Source organism: Microtus oregoni, unplaced genomic scaffold (genome assembly GCF_018167655.1).
Source record: "Microtus oregoni isolate MIOR12 unplaced genomic scaffold, Mior012 000022F_ref0000154, whole genome shotgun sequence".
Taxonomy (NCBI): domain Eukaryota; kingdom Metazoa; phylum Chordata; class Mammalia; order Rodentia; family Cricetidae; genus Microtus; species Microtus oregoni.
The window spans coordinates 16,132,874-16,158,469 of record NW_024543081.1 but is presented as its reverse complement, the minus strand read 5'-3'; the positions used below and the strand labels follow the sequence as shown (position 1 = coordinate 16,158,469).

General features: G+C 41.2%; 2 protein-coding genes across 23 annotated transcripts in view; one reads left to right on the top strand and one right to left on the bottom strand.

Annotated features, from left to right (window-relative positions):
• Positions 1-25,596, bottom strand: part of Rbfox2 (RNA binding fox-1 homolog 2) — a 238,930-nt gene that overhangs the window by 143,977 nt on the left and 69,357 nt on the right. For all 22 annotated transcript variants that reach the window (XM_041671960.1, XM_041671965.1, XM_041671961.1 and 19 more), the window contains exon 2: positions 16,585-16,635. In XM_041671960.1, coding sequence (XP_041527894.1) covers positions 16,585-16,635 — 51 coding nt within the window. The remainder of the gene's footprint in view (positions 1-16,584; positions 16,636-25,596) is intronic.
• On the top strand, positions 13,528-14,200 carry LOC121461136 (60S ribosomal protein L9-like). Its single transcript, XM_041671974.1, has one exon. The coding sequence runs from the start codon at positions 13,528-13,530 to the stop codon at positions 14,104-14,106; it is 579 nt and encodes a 192-aa protein (XP_041527908.1). The 3' UTR covers positions 14,107-14,200.

Below are 25,596 nucleotides of genomic sequence, written 5' to 3'. Positions count from 1 at the left end.
CATGCAAAGGAAAAAAATCTGTCGAGAAAAAGAACTAGTCGCTGCCCACAACGTGGGGCATGGGTGGAATACAGGAATCAGGAAGTGATGACTAAGTGGGAAGCGGCTTTGTATGAAGTGATGGAATTGTTCTAAATCTGATGCTGGGGTGGCTGAACAATTCTGTGAGCATACAAAGTCAGTGGAATTATATATGCTAAATGATTCAACTGTATAACATGCAGGTTATAGCTCAGGGCAGGTGTTTTAAAATCATACTAAGAAATGACATCTTTCTTCAGGAAAAAAAAAAACTACTGAGGGAGATTTGGTTTTTCCAGCCAGCCATCTCTGTTTGCAGAGCCTACCAACTCCTGCTCCTCGGTAGTAGTACCCATGCCAGGCTTCCACCTTCCCAAAAACAACAACTGGGCTCATGCCATCTTGATTTGGGTCTTATAGTCAGCCCATGCTTAGTCCTTCCACACACATCTAATTGTTTGTTTGTGTATCAGAAAAAGTGAAGCCACACAGAGAGAGACAGGCACTGCCATGAGCGAGTGTAAGATTTACAGTGACATGGCACATCATGGGAACAGGGAGAAAGCACAGGTTTGGGAGCATCAACACTTCAGGGTTGTGATCATAGCAGTGAGTTCCTTTAATATCTGCGTTCAGCTCCCACTTCTGTAAAATGGAAGCACTACCTAGCAGTTAATAAATGTGGCTATAACAAAAGGTAAACAAGCAACAAAATCTAAGTGAATTATTAATATGGTGTCTACCACCCGAAAGTACTCGATAATAAAACCAATTACAGAAGCTGTACACCCAGTATTTCTCATGTTACCTAACCAGCAGGTTGGCCTCCATGTCAAAAAGTCAGTGATAAAAGCAGTTTACTAGCTCCAAACAGGTCATAACCACTTCCCAGATGACACAGTCTACCTCAATCAGTCCAGGTGAATGCAGGGTATTACTGGCAGGCTCTTCAATTTGTTTTCCTATTTTTCAACTCACCTTTAATCTCAAACATGTTAAGTATGGCCTCTCTAACTTCACATTGCCTCCTCACCATCATCTGTATTTATCATCTTAATTATAACACTTTTTAGCTACTCTGGGTAACTGTTGCCCAGCACAACACTAATAATCCTAGTCTTCCTAAAAGTGTATCATGGAAACAGGACAGACTTAGGATTACAATGAAGCTTGATACTCTCACAGCGGGATCCTAGGGAATAACACAAAAAATCTGTAGTAGTCAATAACGTGAGAAGAAATTCTCAGTAGGGTAGGATTGAGCTGCAAGTCTATCACAATACAACTGACACTCTGGAAAAAACTTAAGAGTGTGCATACACACAGAGCAGCTACGTACAAACAAGACTAGAACAATGAATGAAAGGTTCAACACACCAGGGAATTTTTAGTTTATCCTTTTGATCTACTGTGTATTTTACATTCTGTTTGATGGGTGTGTACGGCTTTTAAAGGGCTTAAAACATTAATTCAATGACTCAGCATTCTCTTAGTAACTAGCACATGGCTGTGAATCAGAAAGACCAGGCTCAGAGCTTCACCCATTACTGATCATAGGCAACTGACAAGTGAGTGGATGTTTCTGGGTTTGGAATCCTTGCCTAGAAAGTGAAGATGAAAATTCCTGGCACCCTTCATTAAGGACCAGTCTGTGCTCTGCTACCCCTTCCTCTATAACAGTGGCTCTCTCTGCTGTGAGTTTGAGCCAGAATTCTCTGGAGAGCATGCTGGAATGGGCTGCTGGACTCCATCCTCTGAGTTTCTGGTTCAATAAGCCTTGGAGGTTGGAAGACCATAAATTTACATAAGCTCAAGTGGTGCTGATGCTGCTGGTCTAGGAGCCACCCACTGAAGACCACCCTTCCGTGTAACAAGAATGAAGTCACCTGACAAAACACCACACAGCCCTTAAGGGCCTTTTTAGATCAATGTTATTCCAGGGCTACTTCATTACAGGATATGAAATAAACAGTGTCTAACACCACACAATCATCTAAGAGCCAGATCTATAGTGTAGGATAGCTCACGTCAGGACACTCTCTAGGAGCTGAGATTCTAGTGAAAATGGGCAACAAACAAGGCCAAACTCTGACGTGGATAAAAACATCTGAGAATGTTAATAGAAATCAAACAAAATGTAACAGATACTGTGAGCCCAGGACAAATTGTTTGGTGCCTATCCAAGATCAATGGGTACTTGCTTTGCTCTGGGTGCCCTCTGCTGACAAAATCCGACATTGCCATTTCTCCTTTGTTCCTTTCTTCTACCAGGAGATTGAGGAGTCCACATAGTATGACTCAGATTGTAAAAAAGTTTCCAGTTAAGAAATTTCCCTCAGCCTACAGTAGGCAGGACGGACTTTCTTCAGGCAGCTTTCCAAGGCCCTTTTCCTATATGTAGGGTTCCATCTTGTCTCCACACATGTCTACTAGTTCAAGGTTGAAGAATAAGAGACTGGCATTTGCCAGAATGATTTTGTGGCTATAAGCCAAACTTGCCTGTCATTTTGGAAGTGGCACAGAAAAACAACAATAACAAAAACCTGTTCTTGTAAAGTACCCAGTACAACGTGAAATGTTGCTGGTATCTTGGGCATCTATGTTGGTGAGAACTTTACCAGCCCTGTTCCAGCTATCAAGTGTCTTCATGTCCATCTTCTTTAATACTTCACTTGAGAAAACAAATGGAACCAAAGGTAAAATGACAAATATGAGCCAAAAGAATCGGCAACAAACCCAAGACTCAAGGTCTTTTGTTATTTATAACATTTCTCCTTTGTTAGTTAAGGTCTTGCTATATAGCCCTGACTGGCCTAGAATTCAGAGATTCTTTCTCACAGAGGCCTGCCTCTGCGTCCCTAGTGACTAAAGACTTCTTTCATTAAGCCATTGAAGACAACCACATTTTAACCACCTCTATAAATGGGAGAATAAGAAAAACTAATGAACATGTAACAATTTACAGGGGTGAGATCCTGCCTTTTCTAGTACCACAACTAAGCTTTTCCTAATACCAATCTTTCATTAATAACAATCTCTTTTTTAAATTGTTTTTCATGGGGCCAAAAGCTACACAGACTATAGAAATATCTAAATTAGGGACCACTTAAGTATGATCTTTGGGCCAAAATCAGCTCGTTATTTGTTGTTTAACCCACATAGTACAGCCTATGTGTAAGATATGCAGTCTCCTCCCTCACCTCCCCTTTCCCAGGTGTTCTTGTCATCTATTTTTTAGAGGTCCAAGGTCCACCTACCTTGTTTTTGAGACAGTCTGTCCCTGGGACCTAGGGTTTGAAGATTAGGTTAGGCTGGTTGTCCAGCAAAGCCCAGGGGATCTACCTGTCTCTGCCTCCCTTGTGGTGAAACTTAAAGTGTGCCACCATGTCCAGCTTTTTACACAACTGGGAGAGACTGCTTATGCACCAAGTCATTTTATCAGCTGAGACAGTTAGCTCCCTAGCCCTTTTGTTTTGTTTGTGGATGAAAACAAAAATCAAAAGCAGGTTTAATTTTTTTTTAATTTTATTAAAAATTCTAATTTCTGGGCCCACCATGTTAGCAGAGCAAAGGCTACACACACTGAATTTCCAACTAACAGAGTGGACGGACCAGAGTCTGCATATCTAACTCAATACTTGACAAAAGCAGGCCTACCCGATTCTAAACTACTGAGACTGTGATTTAGGGATGCTCACTTTCATGCACCGTCTGAATGAGGTCTCTGCCTCTGCAGTCGCTCACCCAGAAACTCAGCTCAAGCCCTGCACACTGGGCACACCTGACCCATCTTGTTATCAGAAACACTATGAAAGGTGTTCATAGCTTTCCAGTTAATACTTTGCATTATTCCTTTTGTCAAATAATGAACCTCTCAGAGGGTTGAAACATCAGGCCCAAACTAGATCTGACACCAAAATCCTAAATCATTCTCCAGTAGTTTTCAAACTGCTCCAGTCAACTGCATGACACCCCAAGCGAAAGAAACCAAGAGGACAGACTCCAGCTTCCCTTTGTTTTTACCAGAACCAACCACCACTTACCTAAATGTACAAGCTGTCCAAGTAATTCAACTGTGAGCTATGAAATGACTTCAGGCATTTACGGTTTGCTACATAGTATGCATTCCCTCTCTCTTCTAGAGTATGACATCAGATCCCACTCCTTAGAAATGTTATCTCAAAACTTTTGGACAATACCCACATGTGAGTTACTAGCCTCGGCTATTAGATTTCAACACATACCAAACTCAGAAGTTTGATTAACACTGAGCATGTAGGCATGGCAGGGCTAGACTCTCTTTTTGTCCTCCAAGAACTGTCACAAGAAACACCATGTTACCTTGGAGCTCTGAAGTTTTTTTTTTTTTTTTGTCTGACTACACAATACAACTGTCTAGCATCCAGGACTCCTGTATTGCCCAGATCTCCAATATGGTGGTAAGCAAGTTGGCATCTCCCAAGAACTCTAAGCATCCTTTCCATGGAGGCCTGCTTCCATCCAGTCCTCTCAGTGTGTGGCCAACATCCCTGTTCGACTGAGTGGACTCTGAGCATTTTATTCATATCATTCTACCTCCTCCTGAAAGCCTCAGAAGAAACCCTTTGTATAGCAATAAACTGTAGGATTCACCAAAGCATACTTGATTGTCTCCTTATTTCCACCATATGCAATCATCCGAAGAGAAATTATCTTAAAAAGTTAAGCCTTTTTAACTTAACTTTTTTGAAGTGCAGTGCATCTCATCAAAACAGAAGCCAGCTTATGCCACTTCGTACAGCCTTTTGTCAGGATCCCACAAAACTGGAAATCTTGATTTCCTCGTGTGACAGCAAGATTCAAATTCTGTCCTCCTGCATTCAGACTCCTTGGGGTCTCACTGAGTTCAAAGGAGAACCAGTAGAAGAGAGTAGGCACACTGTGCAGGACATCAGACACAGAGCAAGACAGGACCCCTCAGTGACAGGAACATTAATGCTGACTAAAGAAAATCAAATATAAAACAAAATTCTTTTAAGATTTATTTTGTTTGTGGTTGTGTGTGTGTGTAACACAATCATATACGTTCACAATGGGTGCAAGGGCCTGTAGAGACCAGAAGAAGGTGCTGAACAGTTAGAGGCAGCTGTGGACATTTGGCACAAGGGCTGGGAAGCAAATTCCAGTACTCTGGGAAATCAGTGTGTACTCTCAACCACTGAAATATCTCTTCAGCCCAAAAAGGTTTCTTTAAATTGTTTCTTTAATCAAAGTGAAAGTAATGAATACAAGATGGCCTAGGTGAAAAATTCATAAAATTTGAAACCCAGCACATTTAAGTTTAGAATTCAGATTCACTAGTTACGAGACACAGAATCCCATACACTGTCTTAACCTCCCTGTGTCTTATTTCTGTACCTACATAGCATATTAAGTCTTAAGGTCTGAATGCCTCTTATAGGTTCTGGCACCGTCGTGCTCTCCATGTTTCAGTGCCTGCATCACATCACCCCTAACTGATACTTGCTATCCTGAGATTAGAACACAGCTACTAGAACTAACATGTGGGTTGAGGATGGGGGCAATCACAAAACAGCAGAATTACCGAGCTCTTAGGTGAGTCTATGATCCATGATGCCAGGAAACTTATCAGAGCACTGGCTACAGGAGCACTGTCCTAATAATAGTAAGAGACCTACAGAGAAAGTTCTACTATTCAATAAAGACATTTATTGAATGTTCTAAGAGTCTTCGTGGGATACATAAAATGACAGATTTACATTTAATACCCACTTGACCAAACTCATTAAACTTGTAAGAGGTGCTCTCTCACAGCAGATCAGATATCTTGCTTCTTGAGTATTAATTTTTCATAAAGCTCTGGCAAGGCAAAGGCGATAAAATCTGGCAAGTCTGGCCAAAGCTGTCCTGCTCCTCTTTGTTCAAATATATCAGGTTCTTATGACAAGGCTGTATGGGTCATAACCCTTTAACCATCACCTAATGGCAGTGATAAAGTACCAACAGAAGCAGAAAGTATGTCCTTTGGAGGACAGAAAACACCAAGAATCTATTCCTTAAGAAAAAAAAAATGCATCCACAAGACTTCATAGCAGAGGTAGCAACTAAAGTGAGACTTAGGGATGGGCTGAATTTAAACATGGGAAGTACCCCAGTGATGGTCCTGAAATTCAAACCCATTCTAAAGAATCTACAACACCTTTCCCTTACCCAGTCCTACAGTAAGGTTAGAATAAAGAGAACCTTACATGAGAAAGAAGGGAGGAGGTTAGAGCCAGTCCATGTACTCAGGAGATACATGCTAATCAGGGTAGTAAGACTCAGTGAGACCAGAGCTGTGTTTATGTCTAAATACATTAGAGAGAACATGCTACAGAATTCTAGTGGCTCAAAACTTCAAAAACTAAAATACTGTTGATTTAAAACATCATCTGAATGAGCCTCAAAAGCATTTTGTTAGGTGAGACTCACACATGATAGATTATATACATCATATAAATCCATCAATAGGAAACATCCAGAAGAGAGATTTCATAATCAAAAGTCTATCATAGCATTTGTCTTTCAATCAACAACTGACTCAAAGAGAATCTGTGTGAATACAGGGGTAACAGAGGTGCTCTAAAACTGGAATACAGTGATGGGCCATGACTCCACAAATTATCAAAAGTTGTTGAATGAAAACGTTATACTGTTTGAACTTAATGGTGTGGAGATTATATTTAAATAGAGCTTTTAAAAAGCAATTGCCACACATACATTTAAATAGATTCATATACTTTATACATTTATACATCTGAGCGGAAAATAATATATAAGGAAATAGTCATAATACTTCACCAATTGACTATAAAAATATTTACAGTGCTAATGATGCATCATGTAACCTATAAAGCAACGATAAATAGTGGCTTAACAAATAATGATTTTATTAAATGGAAGAGGGTATGCTTATAAAACAAAATTCCTATTTTTATCAGCAGAAAACCAGAGGATATGAACAATTGATCAACAAGAAACAACAGAATACAAGCTGGCAGATCCATGATGGTAACAACAGAAAAAAACTCTTTCCCAAGAGAATGCAGTTTGTGAACTACCTGAGGAATGAGATCCTGAGGCAAGAATTTAGGCTGAAATACCTATGCAGTTGAAATGCACATGTCTGCTCTTCCTCCACTAGAGAGGGTGTAAGGACAGTGTTGTGTGTGTGTGTGTGTGAGAGAGAGAGAGAGAGAGAGAGAGAGAGAGAGAGAGAGAGAGAATATATATTATGGGCTTTAAGAAACAGAAGGAATATTTAATTTAGGAATTAATCTAGCCTCTAGCTGGAGGAAGGTAGATCTGGGAGATCTAGGAACTGGGATGCGCAGGTAGGACAGTGAATGCTCAAAGATACCGGCATCCTTCTATGTTTTTGTTTGTATTTATGCTGTGGCTTACACCCAGGACCTCGTGTATGTCAAGTGTCCTTTACACTCCTGGCCCCTAAAGTTTAATTCTGAAGGACAGGAATGATTGGGATAATGTTTTCCAAAAGTCACAGATTATAATCCATTACCAAGTCCAGGGGAGGTGAACGTGCATGTACACACACTGGCTCAGGATCTGAAAGGCACACCTCACACAGACCTGTGTCCAGCACTGAGCTATGTAATTGAGCCCTTCCCCACATCCCCACCCACCATTCCTGCCACGGGAAGCACAGCAGCCAGCACTTCGTTGCTACAAGGTCAAAGGGTTACAAGAGGTACCTTTGCTTTTGTCCTTACTTCCCAGTCAAAATAACTAAAATTCTGAAAAGTTCATCACAAAAACTGGTCTCAGGGGCTGGAGAGGTGGCTCGGTAGTTAAGAGCACTAGTTTCTCTTACAGAGAATCTAAGTTCAGTTCCCAGCACCCATACAGGAGCTCACAACCATCCATAACTCCAGAGAATCCAAGCCCCTCTTCTGGCCTCAGGGGCACCAAGGTACACACATAGTGTCCACCCATATATACAGGCAAAACAGTCATAAAAATAAACAAATATATAAATCTAAAAGAAAACTTTTTAGACTGGTCTGAAATAAAGTTAATCACTTTGAGCCCCTCTCAGCATCAAAGGAGCTGTGACTCCCTTGTACCTAACAACTTAAATGTCAGCTCTGAAATTTTCACTTATTTCTGTGAATAACTAAAGTATATCCATACAATCAAATGAGCTTTAAAAGCAGAAAGAAGGCCAGGCTGTGGTGGAGCCTGCCTGATGGAGGAAGGTCATTGGTTAATTAATAAAGAAACTGCTTGGCCTGATAGGTTAGAACATAGGTGGGTAGAGTAAACAGAACAGAATGCTGGGAAGAAGAGGAAGTGAGCTGAGATGCCATGCATTCTTCTCTAGGGCAGATGCGATGAAGCAAGCCGCCAGGTCAGACATGCTGAATCTTTCCTAGTAAGACTGGTGCTACACAGATTATTAGAGATGGGTTAAAGCAAGACATGAGAGTTAGCCAGAAGAGGCTAGATATAATGGGCCAGGCAGTGTTTAAATGAATACAGTTTGTGTGTTGTTATTTCAGGGCATAAACTAGCTGGTGGCCAGGAGCCGGGCGGCAGGAATGCAGCCCGCAGCTCCTACTACACATGCCTTTAATTCCAGCACTCGGGAGGCAGAGACACACGAATCTCTGTGAGTTCGAGGTCAGCCTGGTCTACAAGAGCTACAGAGAAACCCTGTGTCGAAAAACAAACAAAACAAAAAAGCTGAAAGAAAAGTCTTTCTTCAATTAAATCAAGAACCTAACAATATAATGATAATTTCCTCTAATTTTAAAATAAAGAGATTAAACTATAGGCCATTAGTCCTTTAAAGCAAGACAAGAAGAAAACTTGACAGTTGGACTTTGGGACATGGGTGCTTCAGTTTTCTTTTTATGAAGTAGGAATAAAGCTAAATTTGGGAGAGTTACTCTGCAAATCAAATAACATAAAAGAGCTCTGTAAACAAAAGCCACAGAGCACTTTACAGACATTAGTTTTTGTAATTCACTGATAATCTCATTTCTACAGCGACTTCAACACCTGAACCTAAGGCAGTCTGTGCTCTTGTCTCAAATCCTGACTGAAATACGTCATTCCCCAACAGCTTAAGTGGGAGACACTGAGATGTGCCTGAATTAAAGCTCCAAAACGAGTGCAAGAGGGCACTGTCACATTAGCTTCCAAAGCGTACTTTACAAATACCCCATACAACTGAGCATGTCTTAGATGGGCTACCCTGTTAATCTGTGCACATCTGCTTCTACCCTTACCCATGCCTGCACTGAGGTGACTCCAAAACAATAGTCAACCTAGTAACTCTAGAAATGGACAGAGCTCCTGATAGTAAAACCATATCAGCTACAGTTGCTGGCGGTGTGCTTTTAACCAGCTCACATATTACACACACTAGCTCTGTATTTCCTAGCCAACACGCTTCCAGTCATCCTGCTTGCTAAACCCATTCACAATTCTGTGGTCCTCCTCTAAGCCCTTCTCACAGCAGCTGAGCTACATGTAACCTGGCCACACAAACTTAAGTTCTTACAGTAGAACTAGATATTATATAAATTGTTTAAATTGAAATTAGCAGTTTCCCTGCAAACCGTTCACAATTGAAAGCTCTGAGAACATTAAAGACAGAAATTCTTGCTCAGTCATATTAGATATAGGCAAGACAAATGTAAAGACTGAGAGAACAAGAACGGACTTCCATGAAATACTAAGAATGCCATTAATGCCTTGCTTCTCTTTGGAAAAGCACACACACTGCCAAGTCTGGTGACATACCTGTGACCCCAGCACTTTGCAGGCTAAGGCAGAAAGAACCCAAATTGGAGGTGAGTTTAGAACACACGGGGAAGCTGTCTCAAAAAAATAAAACAAAAATTAACAGACTCTGAACATTTTGTGAAGCCCCACTATCAAACAATTTAGTAGCATTTCTGGCAGTAGATCCATATGCACATAAGACACCTTGACCTCCTACTGAACGACTCCAGGGTAAACACAATTTGTTTAAATTAAAATACAATACTTTAAGTTAAAACAAAAGCTTAAAATTACTCTCCATTTTAACCAAATGTTTAGTTAACCCTTGGTAGCTTCCTAGTCCTTATCACACTACAAGAACATGACTGTTTAATCACAGCTGAAATGAGCCTTTATCCCATGCCACCCAGTTTGGTCTGGGGTTGTATCGGTGTAATTGTCAGCATCTCTTTCCATTTTCAGAACTGCCCCAACTTAACACAACAGATTAGTCACCTTAATAACAGCAGATACATAAAGTTGTGACACCCAGCGATGACACAGGACCACCAGCCTTAGGACTCCTGATGTACTTTCAAGGTTTCCTCTGACAGTCAATTCCAAAGCAATAATCTTAGAACATCAGTGAGGTTTTCATAGAGAACCAAGACCTCTTCTAATTGGATTACTATTCCTAAATCCCTTCTATACAAGAACTCAAGATGTGACACATGCAATTATCCTTCCATCTAAAAAATAATACAAGTCAACAAACAGCTTCGTTTTCACTATACCCGGGTACATTTATAAGCACATGCATGGCAGATTATAGCTGGCTGCCCACCAGAATTAGATGCTAAGACCCTGCGGCTGAAACTGCACACTCTGGTAGGGGGACATGGAAAGCTCAGGCTAGGACTGAGAAAGGAGCATCTTCAGCCGGCCAGCCTGCAGTGTCAGAAGCTGCTGTTCAGGTGCGGGGGAGACTGTCAAAACTCTACTCAGTGGTAGACAGCGCTGTGATAACAAAAACAGCCAGGCAAAACATGCCCACTAGTGTGCAGTGGTATGACTTTTATGAAGATAACCAACCAACCACCTTCAGACAGGAATCAAATCTACTCTACAAGAAGAAATCCATGCTATAAATCTGGTCAAAAGCCTGTTGAGGATGGTATGGGGTCGTAGGTTCTAGCAGAGAAGTTGCAACTGTTGTTTTTCCTGAAAGGACATGGTATCAAGTTGCTACCTAAGCAAATATGCTTATCCCTATGGATAAATACTGCTGACAGCTTTGATCAGAGGAACTCCCTGCCACTGGACAGTATTTACTCATATATAACCGTTGGTCAAGGTGCTAAGAATAAGTGATCATGTAGCACTCAGCTTTAATGAGACATCTATGTCACCCCCCTCCAAGACATCGCAAAAGAGAGGGCAGAAAGAATAAAGGAACTGAGAATGAGATGGAACATTACAGAATGCTGTCTTCTGGGCATAGAATGTTTGTGACAATCTTGAACTCAAAGAAGCTATAATTACCTGCATAAGACTGGGCCATCAACGTTTATCATGGAGCAAGATGGGACTCAAGAGGTTCACCTATCCCTAAGGATTTATAAGTAGTTAATGGTTTCTTTTAGGATGCTCCCCCAATGATATAGCAATGCTACTATAAATAACCTCTCACCTTGTCCTTCTAAAAACTGCCTTAATAAAATCCACTAAGTCACAGGGGCTGCATGATAAGGCAGAAGAAAGACAAACTGGGAAGAGGAAAGGGTTAGTAAAAGCAGTAAGAGGGAGACAAAAGAGAGCAACAGGAGCAAAAACATGATTAATATACTATATACATGTAAGAAAATACCATTTTGAAACTCATTATATATAACAAATATATGCTAATATCATTTTTTAAAGGCAGTAAGTAGCTAAGACTTTTAAATATTTTTTTTTATTTTATGTGCATTGGTGTTTTGCCTGTACGTATGTTCATGTGAAGGTGTCAGATCCCCTGGAACTGGAGTTACAGACAGTTGTTAGCTGCCACGTGAGTGATCAGAAATTGAACCAGGGTCCTCTGGAAGAGCGGCTCTTAACCACTGAGCCATCTCTCCAGCCCCCACTACTTAGGATTCTAAACGATTAAATGACATTACCAGCCTAAGATCCTGGATGGCTTTGATAAATACTTTTTTGAGTTGATTCTACATCTGTAAAAGTGGAACAATGTTAGCCTTCCCCAGTTAAATAGAAAGACCATACTGGCAAGTATCAGCGTGGATTTGAGCACTTTATGAATTAAATGGACTGCAGTCCCAGTCATTGCTCAGGAAAAAAGGTTATGCCAACCGTGCTTAAGAAAGCCAAAGTAAGGCTAGAGAGATTGTTGAGAGCATTCGTTACTCTTGCAGAGGATTTGGTTTGGTTCCCAGCACCCACAGGGGAGCTAAAAACCATCAATAACTCCAGTTCCAGGAGATCAGAGCCCATTTCTGAACTCTGGGGTCACCAGGCACACATATATGCATGCAGAACACTCAAACACATAAAATAAAAATAAATCTTAAAACAACAGCAAAAAAATACCTTGTGCCAGGTGTGATGATGCACACCTTTAATCCCAGCACTTGGGAAGCAGAGAGGCAGGCAAAGATCTCTTTTGAGTTGCAGACCTGGTCTATAAAGAGAGTTCCAGGACAGCCGGGGCTACATAGAAAGACCCTGTTTCAAAAACAAAACACCACCAAAAAGGAAGAAAGTGAAACTTTACCAATAGATAAGTTCCCCTCTGCTTCTCTTCCTGGGTTATAACCATGTTTTATCATTTATAACAAGATGAACGTGTTGTATATACAATATGATGCTGGTCCAATAAGTTGACCATGAACTCCTACCTAGATCTATATCTAAACATCACAAAATCTAGGAAATCTCTAAGTGGAAGTAAAAACAGGAGTGAGCGAGTGCCAATCATCTTCCACCTCCAGAAGGGAAGGATCACAAGCACAAGAGCAGTTAAGGATCTGATTAAGAACTGACTTGGACTGCAGCCTTGGGGAAGGTGTTTTACGGGTTTCCTTACCTTTCCAAAGGGAACACTTGCCTGTCTTTTTGCCTGTCTATTTTAAGAGAAGTCTGGGAAAGTAAGATCTCCTGAGTAAATTGGGAGCATGGGGACCTTGGGAGAGGGTTGAAGGGGAGGGGAGAGGCAGGGAGGGGAGCAGAGAAAAATGTAGAACTCAATAAAATCAAGAGAGAGAGAGGGAGGGAGGGAGGGAGGGAGGGAGGGAGGGAAGGAGGGAGGTAGGTCTGAGAGGAAGAAATAAGTCACCGATGACAGCATCCCACAACAGTCAGAAGAGCATCAGATGCTGCTGAAAGCCCTGGGTAGAAAGAGTTCTGACATGTTTAGAACAGAATCCTAAAAGAATAAGGAAAGCAAATAAAGGCTCACAATTAAAATTCACCCCACCACCCCACCTCCATCCCAGCTCCTGGATTTGCAAAGACAAATCCACACTGGGGAGCTGTAAAGATCACAAGTTCAGTTCCTGCCCAGCGCAGACTGTTCAGTGACCAGTGTTTCACACTGATAAATGCCTCCCAAGTCTCAAAGCACCAAGTGAGAGTTCACGAGGTTAGGTGCATTAATTAGCAGCACTTATTTGGATTCTGTATCCATCAAATACAAAAAGCAGTTATTCAGCTCTCTTTGCCCCATCTACTGCGAGAATGAAGACCATTCTCAGCAATCAAACGGTCGACATTCCAGAAAATGTGGACATCACTCTGAAGGGGCGCACAGTCATTGTGAAGGGCCCCAGAGGAACCCTCCGGAGGGACTTCAATCACATCAACGTAGAGCTGAGCCTTCTTGGGAAGAAGAAGAAGAGGCTCCGGGTTGACAAATGGTGGGGCAACAGGAAGGAACTGGCCACCGTCAGAACCATCTGCAGCCAGGTTCAAAACATGATTAAGGGTGTTACGCTGGGCTTCCGCTACAAGATGAGGTCCGTGTATGTTCACTTCCCCATCAACGTCGTTATTCAAGAGAATGGGTCTTTGGTTGAAATCCGAAATTTCTTGGGTGAAAAATACATCCGCAGGGTTCGGATGAGGACAGGCGTTGCTTGTTCTGTCTCTCAAGCCCAGAAGGATGAATTAGTCCTTGAAGGAAATGATATTGAACTTGTTTCAAACTCGGCGGCTCTGATACAGCAGGCCACAACAGTTAAGAACAAGGATATCAGGAAGTTTTTGGATGGTATCTATGTGTCTGAAAAGGGAACAGTGCAGCAGGCTGATGAGTAGACCTAAGTTACCAGTTCCAGAAACAAGAACCTGAATTTTAATATGATTTGGGGTATCTTTTGGGACAATAAAAGACTTGTATTGAAAAAAAAAAGCAGTTATTCAATACTTGTGTATTTGCAGTCTTCTATGATCCCTAATTCAAAGACCCAGCCGCAGTACAAAACAAAGCCCAAGAAAATAAACTGAAATAAACCTTTCACCAACAGAACATGCCTCAAGTAAAACCAGCAGCTCTGCCCCACTACAAAGAGTCTGTACCAGCCTACAGCGCAGTAGCACAAATAATGAACACAGAGTTACACAAACAGCTCCCTGTGGCAAAGGAAGAGAAATGAAGGATTGTAGGGCAGAGACACTACTCTATGAGCTTTAACAATTCCTTACTAAGTCCTTTTGCTTACCTCCTCATTGATCTGCAGTCCCCACAGGAACACAAAACTGGACAGTATTTTTCCAGAGCCTTCAAATTCAGAAGTCTATTTCCCTATAGGTACGTCATTACCCTACCTTCTAATACCCAAATATGCAATATTTTATAAATAATGAACTATGTGTGTTACTGTTTAAGACAAGATTAGGATACTGAACATGATCTCTTATATGTTAGCACCCTGGGTAAAAAGCAAAAGACAATATAGAGAAAAACCACTCTGTGTAAAGCAGCCCCTAACACTACAGTTTCATTTCTGCATGCAGAAATCTGCAGCGATTTCTAACACTACAACCACTAAGCCCAACCTGTAAGAATCTGTAAGGACTCATTTCTAGTCACCAGCATGTTCTTTCTGATGTATGCCAAGAATCAGAATTATCAAATGTCATAAATACCACTGTCAATAGAAATTCCAGGGCAGATCTACACTAAAAAGAAAAACAAACACACTTGACTTCTACATTCACTTTAGATTTGTGGTCAGTAACCGTATCTTTCAAGAAAGGAGCCCATATTCTATTTGAACAGTAAAGATCCCACTGGGAGATGAACCCTGAGAAGAACAAATCTTCCTCTGTCCTTCCTCTCCTACCTGAAGGCACTCTGACATCAAGCTAGCAAAAGTAAAAATACCAGGCAAAAATTCTTTAATGCAGAAGGCAGTCAAGGAGAGAATTGTTGATTATCCTAGTTGGTGACGAGACTTGAGTCACCTTCTAGAATGGGTACTACTCAAATCTTTCACTAATAGCACTGCCATTTCATGTGTCCCGTGGACAAGAGTAACATAGATGGCTTTTATGGACAGCCCTATAAACAACCTATAAAGCCTCTGAAAGTATCAGAAATTACCCTTTCAAATATCCTTTAAAATGTCAATATCCTAGCCAGGCAGTGGGGGTGCACACCTTTAATCCCAGCACTCAGGAGGTAGAGACAGGCAGATCTCTGTGAGTTCAAGGCCAGCCTGGTCTACAGAGCAAGTTCCAAGACAGGCTCCAAAGTTACAGAGAAACCCTGTCTTGAAAAATAAAACGAAAGAAAACAAAACAAAAATGTTAATATCCTACTGACAAGATGAAGTTAGTTCACACATTTCTAAGGTATAGTTTTATGGGTCCTACCTTATGCCTTCCAGTCTCGTCTGCTCAAATCTTTAAATACCAGAAACAGCATGTTTTACACACCAGCTGTACTGAGGCTGAGGCTTACACATCAGCTTTACTGAAGATGAGGGCTTTACACACTGGCTGTACTGAGGTTGAAGGTTGTACACACCGGCTGTACTGAGGCTGAGGGTTATACACACCAGCTGCCCTAAGGCTGATGGTTTACACACCGGCTGGCTGTCCTGAGGCTCAGGGTTTACACACTGGCTTTCCTGAGGCTGAGGGTTTACACACCGGCTGGCTGTCCTGAGGCTCAGGGTTTACACACTGGCTTTCCTGAGGCTGAGGGTTTACACACCAGCTGGCTGTCCTGAGGCTCAGGGTTTACACACTGGCTGTCCTGAAGCTGTCTTCAGCCCAGGCTGCAATAGAGGTTGGAACCAACAAACCAACAACAAAGGCAACAGAAACTGCTTTCTCTCAAGTAAGCTTTTCCTTATTAAAACTCACCCAACTAAGAACACCCCAGGGAGAAGAATGAATTGTTCTGTTGCAGATTATTGCAAAGACTTAAGTAATCTGGGAAGGCAAAAGCCAAGTGATAGAAAATAAAAAGACAAATCTAATATTAAGAACTAGGAGGTATAAAGAAAACCAGGCTAAAAAATTACACAGCCTAGAGATAAAAAAGCATCAGAGATATTACCACTAAAAGACCGTTCCTCCTATGAGATCCATAATTTAAATAACATGATTACAATACCTTTAAGATTAAGAAATGAACTTAATTCATAATCTCTAAAAGCAAATTCATTGGCAAAACAAACTGTATTACCTTCCAAAATAAGTAATTTCAGAAAAAAAGATACCATTTTTCTCTTAATGCAGCTTTTCAGAACACACATAAAAGAGTTAGACAAAACAGGCACCCACCTGACTGTCCCGTGCTGGGAATCCATGATAACCAGGGGTCAGTGGCTCGTTCTAAGACAAAGAGAAAAATAATAATCAAACTTTAAAAGAAAACATTAAGAATCAAAATCATCCAAACCAATCAAAAATGAATTTCTGCCCAATTTCCCAAATTTGCCATTTCAGTATTCTACCTGCCTACTATACACACTCCCCAGCTAAGTTCTACAATGCCACAAACACAAACACACTACAGACAAAACCTACTTTCCTCTTTATGCAAGTAAAATGTTTTCTTTCACAGTGAACCTCAAGCAGAGTATTACTGAGACGCAGGGAGAATAATTCCTTAACTTCATTCACCCTTGGAGTTTGAGCAGACCCAGAAGTTCTCCACTAGGAGAACCAGAATTCCACACATTTCCAAGTGTACTGACCCTACCGAAATGTTTTCTAACCTAGAAGGTTTCAGTTTATTTCTATCAGTTCTTTTAAACACAGATGAAATTCTACTTCTCTTTAAGACTTCCCTACCACTCAATCATCTGTGGACTGAAGGGACTCCTAGTGTGCATACATAGTAGTATCACTTAAATTCTTTGCACAGTTAACTTTCCATGTTATTATTTTAATTTCCTTCTTTAAAAAAGTCATCATATTTAGTGTGTCTCATCTTCACACCAATCAAGATCCATGAGGACAGAGATGCTAGCTAACAGAAGCTATTGCAACTAATTCAGTCCCACAACACACTGCCTGAACATCCACTTATGCCTCAGAGGACCCACATGATCACTCAGGCAACAGACACTGACTACTAAAAATCCCAAATTAATGTTAAATGACTGAAGACATAAGAAACTTGAATAAAACGATGTCCTTGTATCCCAGTAAACTTTAGGAGGAGGCATTGTATACACAAAGGAGTAATGGCAGCATATACATTCTTTGTAGCTTCTAAAGAAGCTTCTAAAGAATCTACAAAGAACTTGCAGCTACTTAAAGAACCCCATCCTCTTCCAGGCACCTGGACTTTCATTCATACTGATGGGGCTTCATGGGAAGAGAATAATTTTTCCACTTAATGGTAGCTACATCAAAGATGTAATTACATTTAAAAGCATGAATATGTATGCATATACAGTCAAAGTAAGCACTCACTTCAAAATATCAAAGAGTCAATTTAAGTTTACAGAGACATTGTATCTTGTCCACTATGCTCTGTTCCCTCCCAAGATTTAGCACAATGACTAATACATGGTAGACACCTAAAACAATATTTAAGCAAATAAATGGAATTGGATTTATATAAGCTAGAAATTCTAATCTAAGCTATTTTCTCTACCTAAATTTCCGTTGGTCATTTAAATATTTGTAGTCTCAAATCAAAATAAAAACCACTAGTTGTTATAAGAGATAACTAACTGCCTTTAAAAATTATGGATATCAAAAACAAAAAATCTTGAGAAGAAAAGAGTTGAAGAATAGGATTTCCAAATTCACTACAAAGCTACAACAATCAGGACAGTGTGACACTGGCATGTCTGTTTCTACATAAAGATGAACTATCCTCCCCCACAACCATTCCTACGTGTGCATGTGTGTGCTGCTGGGAAGTTAACCCAGAGTCTTACATGTACTAGACAAGCACTCTACCACTGAGCTATGTCCCCAGCCCTTTTAAATTTATTTAAATAAAAGCCTTTGGATGAGGTGAGGACTAGATATGCAGGTCAATAAAGTACAACTGAGAAATGAACAGATTTTTTTAAAGCCTCACAATTATGACCAATTAATGTTTTAAAAAGATGCCAAAAAAGCCAAAGGTAGAAAGAATAGTCTTTTTAAGAAAAAATATGAGACAATTGAATAGCCACATGTAAAAGGATTAAGGCCCTGTGCTATGTAGCAAATTAACTCCAGACAGACTGACCTAAAATTGAAACTTAAAAAGGAAACCTTCAGTACCTCTGGATAAGCAGCACTTTCTCCATTACAACACCAAGAGCACTGAAGACCAGAAAGTGAGGTCAACTAAACACCATTAAGATTTACAACTTTTGTCCTTCAAAGGACACCGGGGGGGGGGGGGGGGGGGGGGGGGGGGGAGCAATCTACATAATGGAGACCATTTGCGAACCACATTTGATAAAGGAAAAGTGTCCAAAGCATAGAAAGCACTCTTACAACTCAGTAATCGAAGAAAAAATAACTTTAAAATGAAATTAGGGTTTGAATGGTCACTTCTCCTAAAGCTATGCAGATGCAGGTAAGAAAAGGGCAAGCAAGGAGACTCAGTCTCATGAGCCACTGCTACAGTCCAACCACACAGACAACACACAGTGAGGTAGTTAAAATCAAAAGTCTTGAAAACACCAAGTATTGAGGATGGAAAAATCAAGATTCTGTACACAACTGGTGAAAATAGAAAAGTGGTAAATCACTTTATGAACATCCAAGTCGTCCCCCAAAAGGTAAAACACAAGGAGTATGACTCTGTGGTTAAGAACATAGACTGTTCTTCCAGAGGACCTGAGTTTCATGCCCAGCACCCAAGTCAGAAGGCTCATAACTGCCTACAACTCAGGCTTTGATGATGCCTGTGTATCACCTGTAGGACGGAAAGACAGATAGACAGACAGACAGACAAACAGACACACATGATGAAAAAATAAAATAAAATAAGTCGGGCAGTGGTGGCACACATCTTTAATCCCAGCACTTGGGAGGCAGAGGAGGGCGGATTTCTCTGAGTTCGGTGCCAGCCTGGTCTACAAGAACTAGTTCCAGGACAGGCTCCAAAGCCAGAGAGAAACCCTGTCTCAAAAAATAGATAGATAGATAGGTAGGTAGGTAGATAGATAGATAGATAGATAGATAGATAGATAGATAGATAGATAAAGTTGAGCACACTGTTACTGCAGGACTCAGAAATTCCACAACAGGGAATACAGCCAAAGAAACAAAAACACACATCCAATCAGAACACATAAGTGTCCAGAGCAGCCTAATTTCAGAGCACCCAGAGAGTGACCAACAGAAAAATTAAAGAAATGGGATGCTATGTGTGGATGAATCTTGAAAACAACACAGTAAGAAAAAAAAAAAAAAAAAAAAAAGACCAGAGAAAAAAATGGCCACAAGTGTCAGCCTTCTATTTACAGGAAATGTCCAAACCTGACAAATCCATGGTGACAGAATAGATGAGTGGCTTCAGAGGCAACAGGGTAAAATGAGCAGTAACCACTAGCAGGTTTTATTTGTGGTGATGAAACTGCTCAGAATCGGGTACTAGTGACAGATGTACAGCTCAGTGAAAAAACACCTCAGTCAATCTCTTACTTTAAAATAAAATTAGTTAGAGGGCCAGCCAGACGGCTCAGTTGGTAAGGGAGTCTGTCACCAAGGCTGAGGACCTGAGTTCAGTCTCTCGGACCCACAGCATAAGAGGCAAGAACTGACTCCCAAAAGTTGTCCTCGTGGCATGTATTTGTATGTACGTACAAAATATATGTACGTGTATATACTAACATACATTTTTTAAATTAAAAACATAATAAAAATGAAAACAATAATAGTTAAAAAAGACAATGTTGGCTCTCTTTCACACTAGAAATTATAGGAGAGACATATAACAGATACGGCAGGGTAGGGCAGGAGAAAACAAGACAGGAGAAGATAGAGAACGTGGCTCCTGAAATCCACATGTACTATCCTTGTCCTAGATTCTGCACATTTATCTCACTACTATTCCCTAACAGTGATGATGACGAAGAAAAAAACTCAGATCATGAGCAGTTCCCACAGTATACTCCAGGATGGGAAAATGGGGAAGAGGACAAAGCAAAGAGGAGATGATACAGGAATGTGTCAGGGTCTATTTCCTATCTTTGGAGAACTGCTGACCTTAGCCTATAGAACCCAGTACTCCAAGAGTCCTGTTCTATTCATTCTGCAGGTTCTCATCTCAAGGACCATTCCATATTACCCTTTAATTATAAAAATTTCAACATTTTCTCAGAGAGATTATATGATTAAGAAAGTAGTCAAAGTTGCAAACTTGCAAACTTGGTCTCTTTGTAAGGCTCCTCGTAGTGAGATCGGGACCCATCCCTGGCACTTAGCTGGCTTTTTGGAACCTGCTCCCCATGCTAGCAAGGGGAGGAGCTTGTTTCTACCTCAACTCAATATGCCATGCTTTGTTCAAGCCCATGAAAGGCCTGCCCCTTTCTGAATGGAGTTAGGAGTAGTGGACGGGGAGGGGAGCATATGGGAAGCGAGGAGGAGGGCATCACAGGGGAGGAGGAGGAATGGGGGGGGGGATAGGAGGAAGGGAAAACTGCAGTCAGCATGCAAAATAAATTTTAAAAAGCTATTGAAATTAAAAAAGAAAGTAATCAAAAGTCCAAGCACTTGCTAACAAGGACCCATTCTCCCAACATACATCCTGTGTTCTGACATCCTAGAAACCAACAATATAGAAACTGTGTGTGTGTGAGAGAGAGAGAGAGAGAGAGAGAGAGAGAGAGAGAGAGAGATATCGTGGTCCTAGAAGTCAGTATCATCAAAAACACTAGAAGTGAAGACTGAAAACATCACTGCCTGTTGTACAACAAGGCTAAGGCTACTTACTGGGAACTATTCTGGGACTTGGAGAGCCAAGTCTCAGACTGGTCTGAACTAAATGAAAAAGCACGGCTTTCCTTTTCAGTTTTACTAGGTAGACTCCTATCTCTCTGCACTAACTTCGCATGACTTTGGATTTTCTAAATATGGATCTTGCAGTATGTGTTTTATAGCAACTTGCTCAATGCTGTGAGCTTCATTTCCACTAATGCATACCATTACGTTCCACTCATTCTGAATGCTGCTCTAGTACAGTATCCTTATAAATGCCAACAGGTATTTCCATCTGACTTTCTTGCTGATGAATACTGAAATTCCTCTTGGTTATACTGTGTTTACTAGCCACACAGCTGATATAGGATGTCCTTCTGTACATGTGCTGCTTTTTATTGGTTGATAAACAGAGATGTTTTGGCCAATGGCTTAGCAGAGTAAAGCCAGGCAGGAAATCCAAACAGAGATATACAGAGTCGGCAGAGTCAAAGAGACACGATGTCATTGCTGAAGGAGAAAGACGCCAGAACCTTTCCTGGAAGCCGCAGCCTCCTGGCGATGCACAGATTAATAAAAATGGGTTAATTTAAGATATAAGAGCTAGGTAGGAATATGCCTAGGTTGTTGGACATGTAGTATTGTATTAATATAGTTTCTGTGTGATTATTTAGGTCTGGGTGGCCAGGAAACCTAAGTGCAGTCTTGCACAGCCTGTAGGCATCCTTCTGAAGTTGAGACACCACTTCTCATTCATGAGATCAGCAAAATAAAATGGAACTATTATAATCGTCAAGATGCACAAGCAGGGCTTGTCATACCTGGGGTAGAAAATAAGTATGTAGGGCACTGGCAATCAGTGGAACAAAATCACCTAGTGGAAACCCATCATTCTCTCTACTCTGGAGAATCACTAGTCCATGTGCTCAGGAAGCATGTGTGCAGACTGTCAGTCACAGTGAAAACCTAGGAGGAACTTCAATCTATCATTTATGAGATTTCAACAACCTATGTGCACATTTAAAAATAAAGGCAAATCTCTAAGAATGATCTAAGCTCATATAATTTGGCTTGCATGGCATGCACTTTACTCACTTAAGATACCTTGCTGACCCAATGTTGAGTTTTAAGCAGTGTGTATAATCACTACCACAGAAATGCTCATTAGCTACTGAGGTCAGCGACTAAACCTGTGTGAACATGTGAAAAAGCAACAAAAGGTCCATAAGTAAGCAAAACCATAATAGATGCAGAGTGTGCCAGTGGACACCGAGGAGTGACACAGCAAGACAAATGCCACCTGCTTTTCCATCTTTGCTGACACACCTGTGTTTGAAAGATCCACTCAAGCAGAAGAACCTTCCTTTGTGGAGCAAGGATGAACCAGCAATGGTTATCTGACCATCAAGGCACCAGTGTCCTTGCTATTGACAGTACAGTCCTGATGATCACATCTAGTGTGGATAAAGCTATTTAGAACCATGGGGTTCTTTTTGAATGAGGGAGAGGCACAACAGCCTAGTATCCCTAGTTTCTTATTTAGGACAAAACCCCAAATAAAACTGACAGACTGGTGCATGCCGAATAGGCAGCAGTATGGTTGGGTTTTGTTTGTTTGAGTACTGATCAGTTTCTGCCTTTGTCCCAAAGATGAGGGACCCAGCCCAAGGCTCCATGCATGCCAAGCAAGTGTTCTACCACACTCTTGTTCTTGAGACAACGGTTTTTAAAGACACTTTTTAAAAACTGCTTTCTAGGGCTCGAGAGATGGCTCAGAGGTTAAGAGCACTGGTTGCTCTTCCAGAGGTCAGGAGTTCAATTCCCAGCAACCACATGGTGGCTCACAGCCATCTATAATGAGATCTGGTGCCCTCTTCTGGCCTGCAGGCAGAACAGTGTATACACGATTTAATCTGGGGGAAAAAAACCCACCCTACTTTCTGAAAATTATCGGTATTAGCGTACAAAAACACCTTGCCACAAATACTGCATGGGAAGAACCAATAAAGCAACTTTAAATACAACTAAGGAGTGCTAAGAGCACTTACCAATGCTGAGCTTCAAAGGTCCTGCTTCTGGTTCACAACTACAATTGTGAAACAGACCCCCAAGCAGCAGTCCATACAGCACTAAAGCTAAGTCTCCCAGGAGCCAAGGGGGACACCACACTGCACATCCTCCTGCCTTATGTACTTAACAGGTCATGCTTTACCAATCTAAAGATTATCATGAAAGCATGTCATCCTGGTCAGGATCACTGATGAAGGCTGGGTGGGAACAGAGGCAGAAACAATAAATATACAATAAGATAAACTAATCAGTGAAAAATGTTCAAAAGCTAAACCCCTGTTAGGTCTCAAGTTGTCCAGACATCAATAAATGAGCACACACTGAACTACCAGAAGATTTCTTCTAGTGGTTAGGGAAAACCCAGCATTCCTCAGGAACTTGTGAAACTGGTTCTTCCCTTACTGCTAGAAGGGGTGCATGGCTCCACTGACATAGACCTGTGGCTGCATAACAAAGCCCATTCCACCCGCAGGCTCTCTTAGTCCCTAGCTACAAGTACTTGTTACCCATCTCAACCCCCCCTTAGGGTGTCCTGGTCCATCCCTCACCCCAGCGACTCACACTCCTTATGATCACCTATTCTCTATATCCTGCACTCACTCTCTCTTATTCTCTAACTCTTGCTATATCCACTATTCTCTTCTGCTCTCCCACTTTCCAAGCACTGGCCATGTCCAGTCTGATTCCCTTACACTCTGTTCTGGACTCTTCCAAATGCCTCTGTCTGTTTTTTCCCCCTCCCTCTCATATCTACAACAAAATCTTCCCTAATAATGGAGTGGTCATGTCAGCAGTTTGCTTACTGCCCCCTCCCCAAGACATCTGGTGCCAAAACTTAGAAGAGACACAAATGGACCCAGTTTAACACCACCACTACTTTTTATTTTTGTATCTAACAAAATCAAACCAATTTCACAAAATGGAAGAGGAAGGATAGTAAGAATAAAACAAAATTTGTGCCTTAGGAGAAGAAAGGAAACAAAAGAAGGTAGGAACTGGCCTCTTCTCCACCAGTCATATGTTTGAATTGAAATCATTGCCTTGCATATATTTGGAACAATGGAAGTAGAAATGATTTATGCCACACGTACTAGGGGCAATTCCTCCAGTCATTTCATTACTTTGCTCACTGCAAGTTGCTTCTTTTCAAGTATTGGCTCTAGTTTAAACAGAGAATGAAGTAAATACCAGAGGCACTGAACATGAGCGTAAGCTGCATATGAATCCCCGCAGCAAACACCTCTAATAGAAGTGAGGCTGCTAAGCAATCATGGTATCACTCTGTTCCCAAACCACAGGGTTCAAAGTACTTAGAGATAAGGTGAAGGCTCTGAGGGGTGTAGATCTGGTAGGTCTAGCATGCTTCCAGTTCAAGGTTCAATTGCTGACTGCTAAAGCCATTACATAAACCTTCTTGCCATTACAAAATACAGCTCACTGCACCTACTGGTCACAATGGATGACAGTTCTTAGTCACACTCACACACACCCTGACCTTGATGATTTCACTATTTGTTCGCTTTAATTAGAAACACCTGGTTGAACACATCTCATATCAAACCTGAAAGGAGACTGTATTAGCTCCTCAGAGCCCATCTCTTCAATAAGCCATGAGATCTAAAACATAAATCAACCCCTTTCTTTTAGAGATGAGTAGGCTAAGAGGTTGAGAGATGTTCTCTATTTTACCTTTCAAAGAATCGGGTATCAAGTAAAAGGCCCTGCTAGGGAAATTAGAATTCTCTGTTCTCAAATCATATTGACCACTGACCTCACATCCAAGTCCTGCTTCCATGCAGCAGGGAAGGTGTGGGCTTTGGGAGTCAGAAAGATACGTTTTCAAATACTGGATATATTGCTTTCTAACTGCGTGATGCTAGCAAGGAAGCACACCTCAGTTTCTCGACTACGTAAGAGAGAATGCCTACCACACACAGCAGTGATGGTCAGGTAACACAGGACAAGTTTACCTGGCACAGAGATGCTCAAAAGAAGGACTCCCTTGTTGCAGTTTCTACAGCTGATCAATGACTCAGAGGAGAAATTACATGACAAGTGAATGTGCACTCCACAGCTTACTTACCAGGTCTTCAGTCAACTAACTTTTCTCTTAGCACCTTCTAACACCAGTTCCTCAGAAATCGTGCCAAATGACCACTCAGTTTCATAGAAGATGTTAAAAACTTGATAAGAAATAGTGATGCTTCTACCTTTGACCACTGTAGTAAAGCTGCGAAGCATCTAGAAGGACAAGCACCCACTCACTACCTGCCTCCCGCTCAGCTGGGTTTACACTCCGGAGTGGTGACTCTAAACTTTGAGTTACCACCATGTCTAGCACCCGTG

Bases quoted from the DNA above. Each gene is read 5' to 3' on its own strand.
- LOC121461136 (XM_041671974.1), top strand. From the start codon at position 13,528: ATGAAGACCATTCTCAGCAATCAAACGGTCGACATTCCAGAAAATGTG.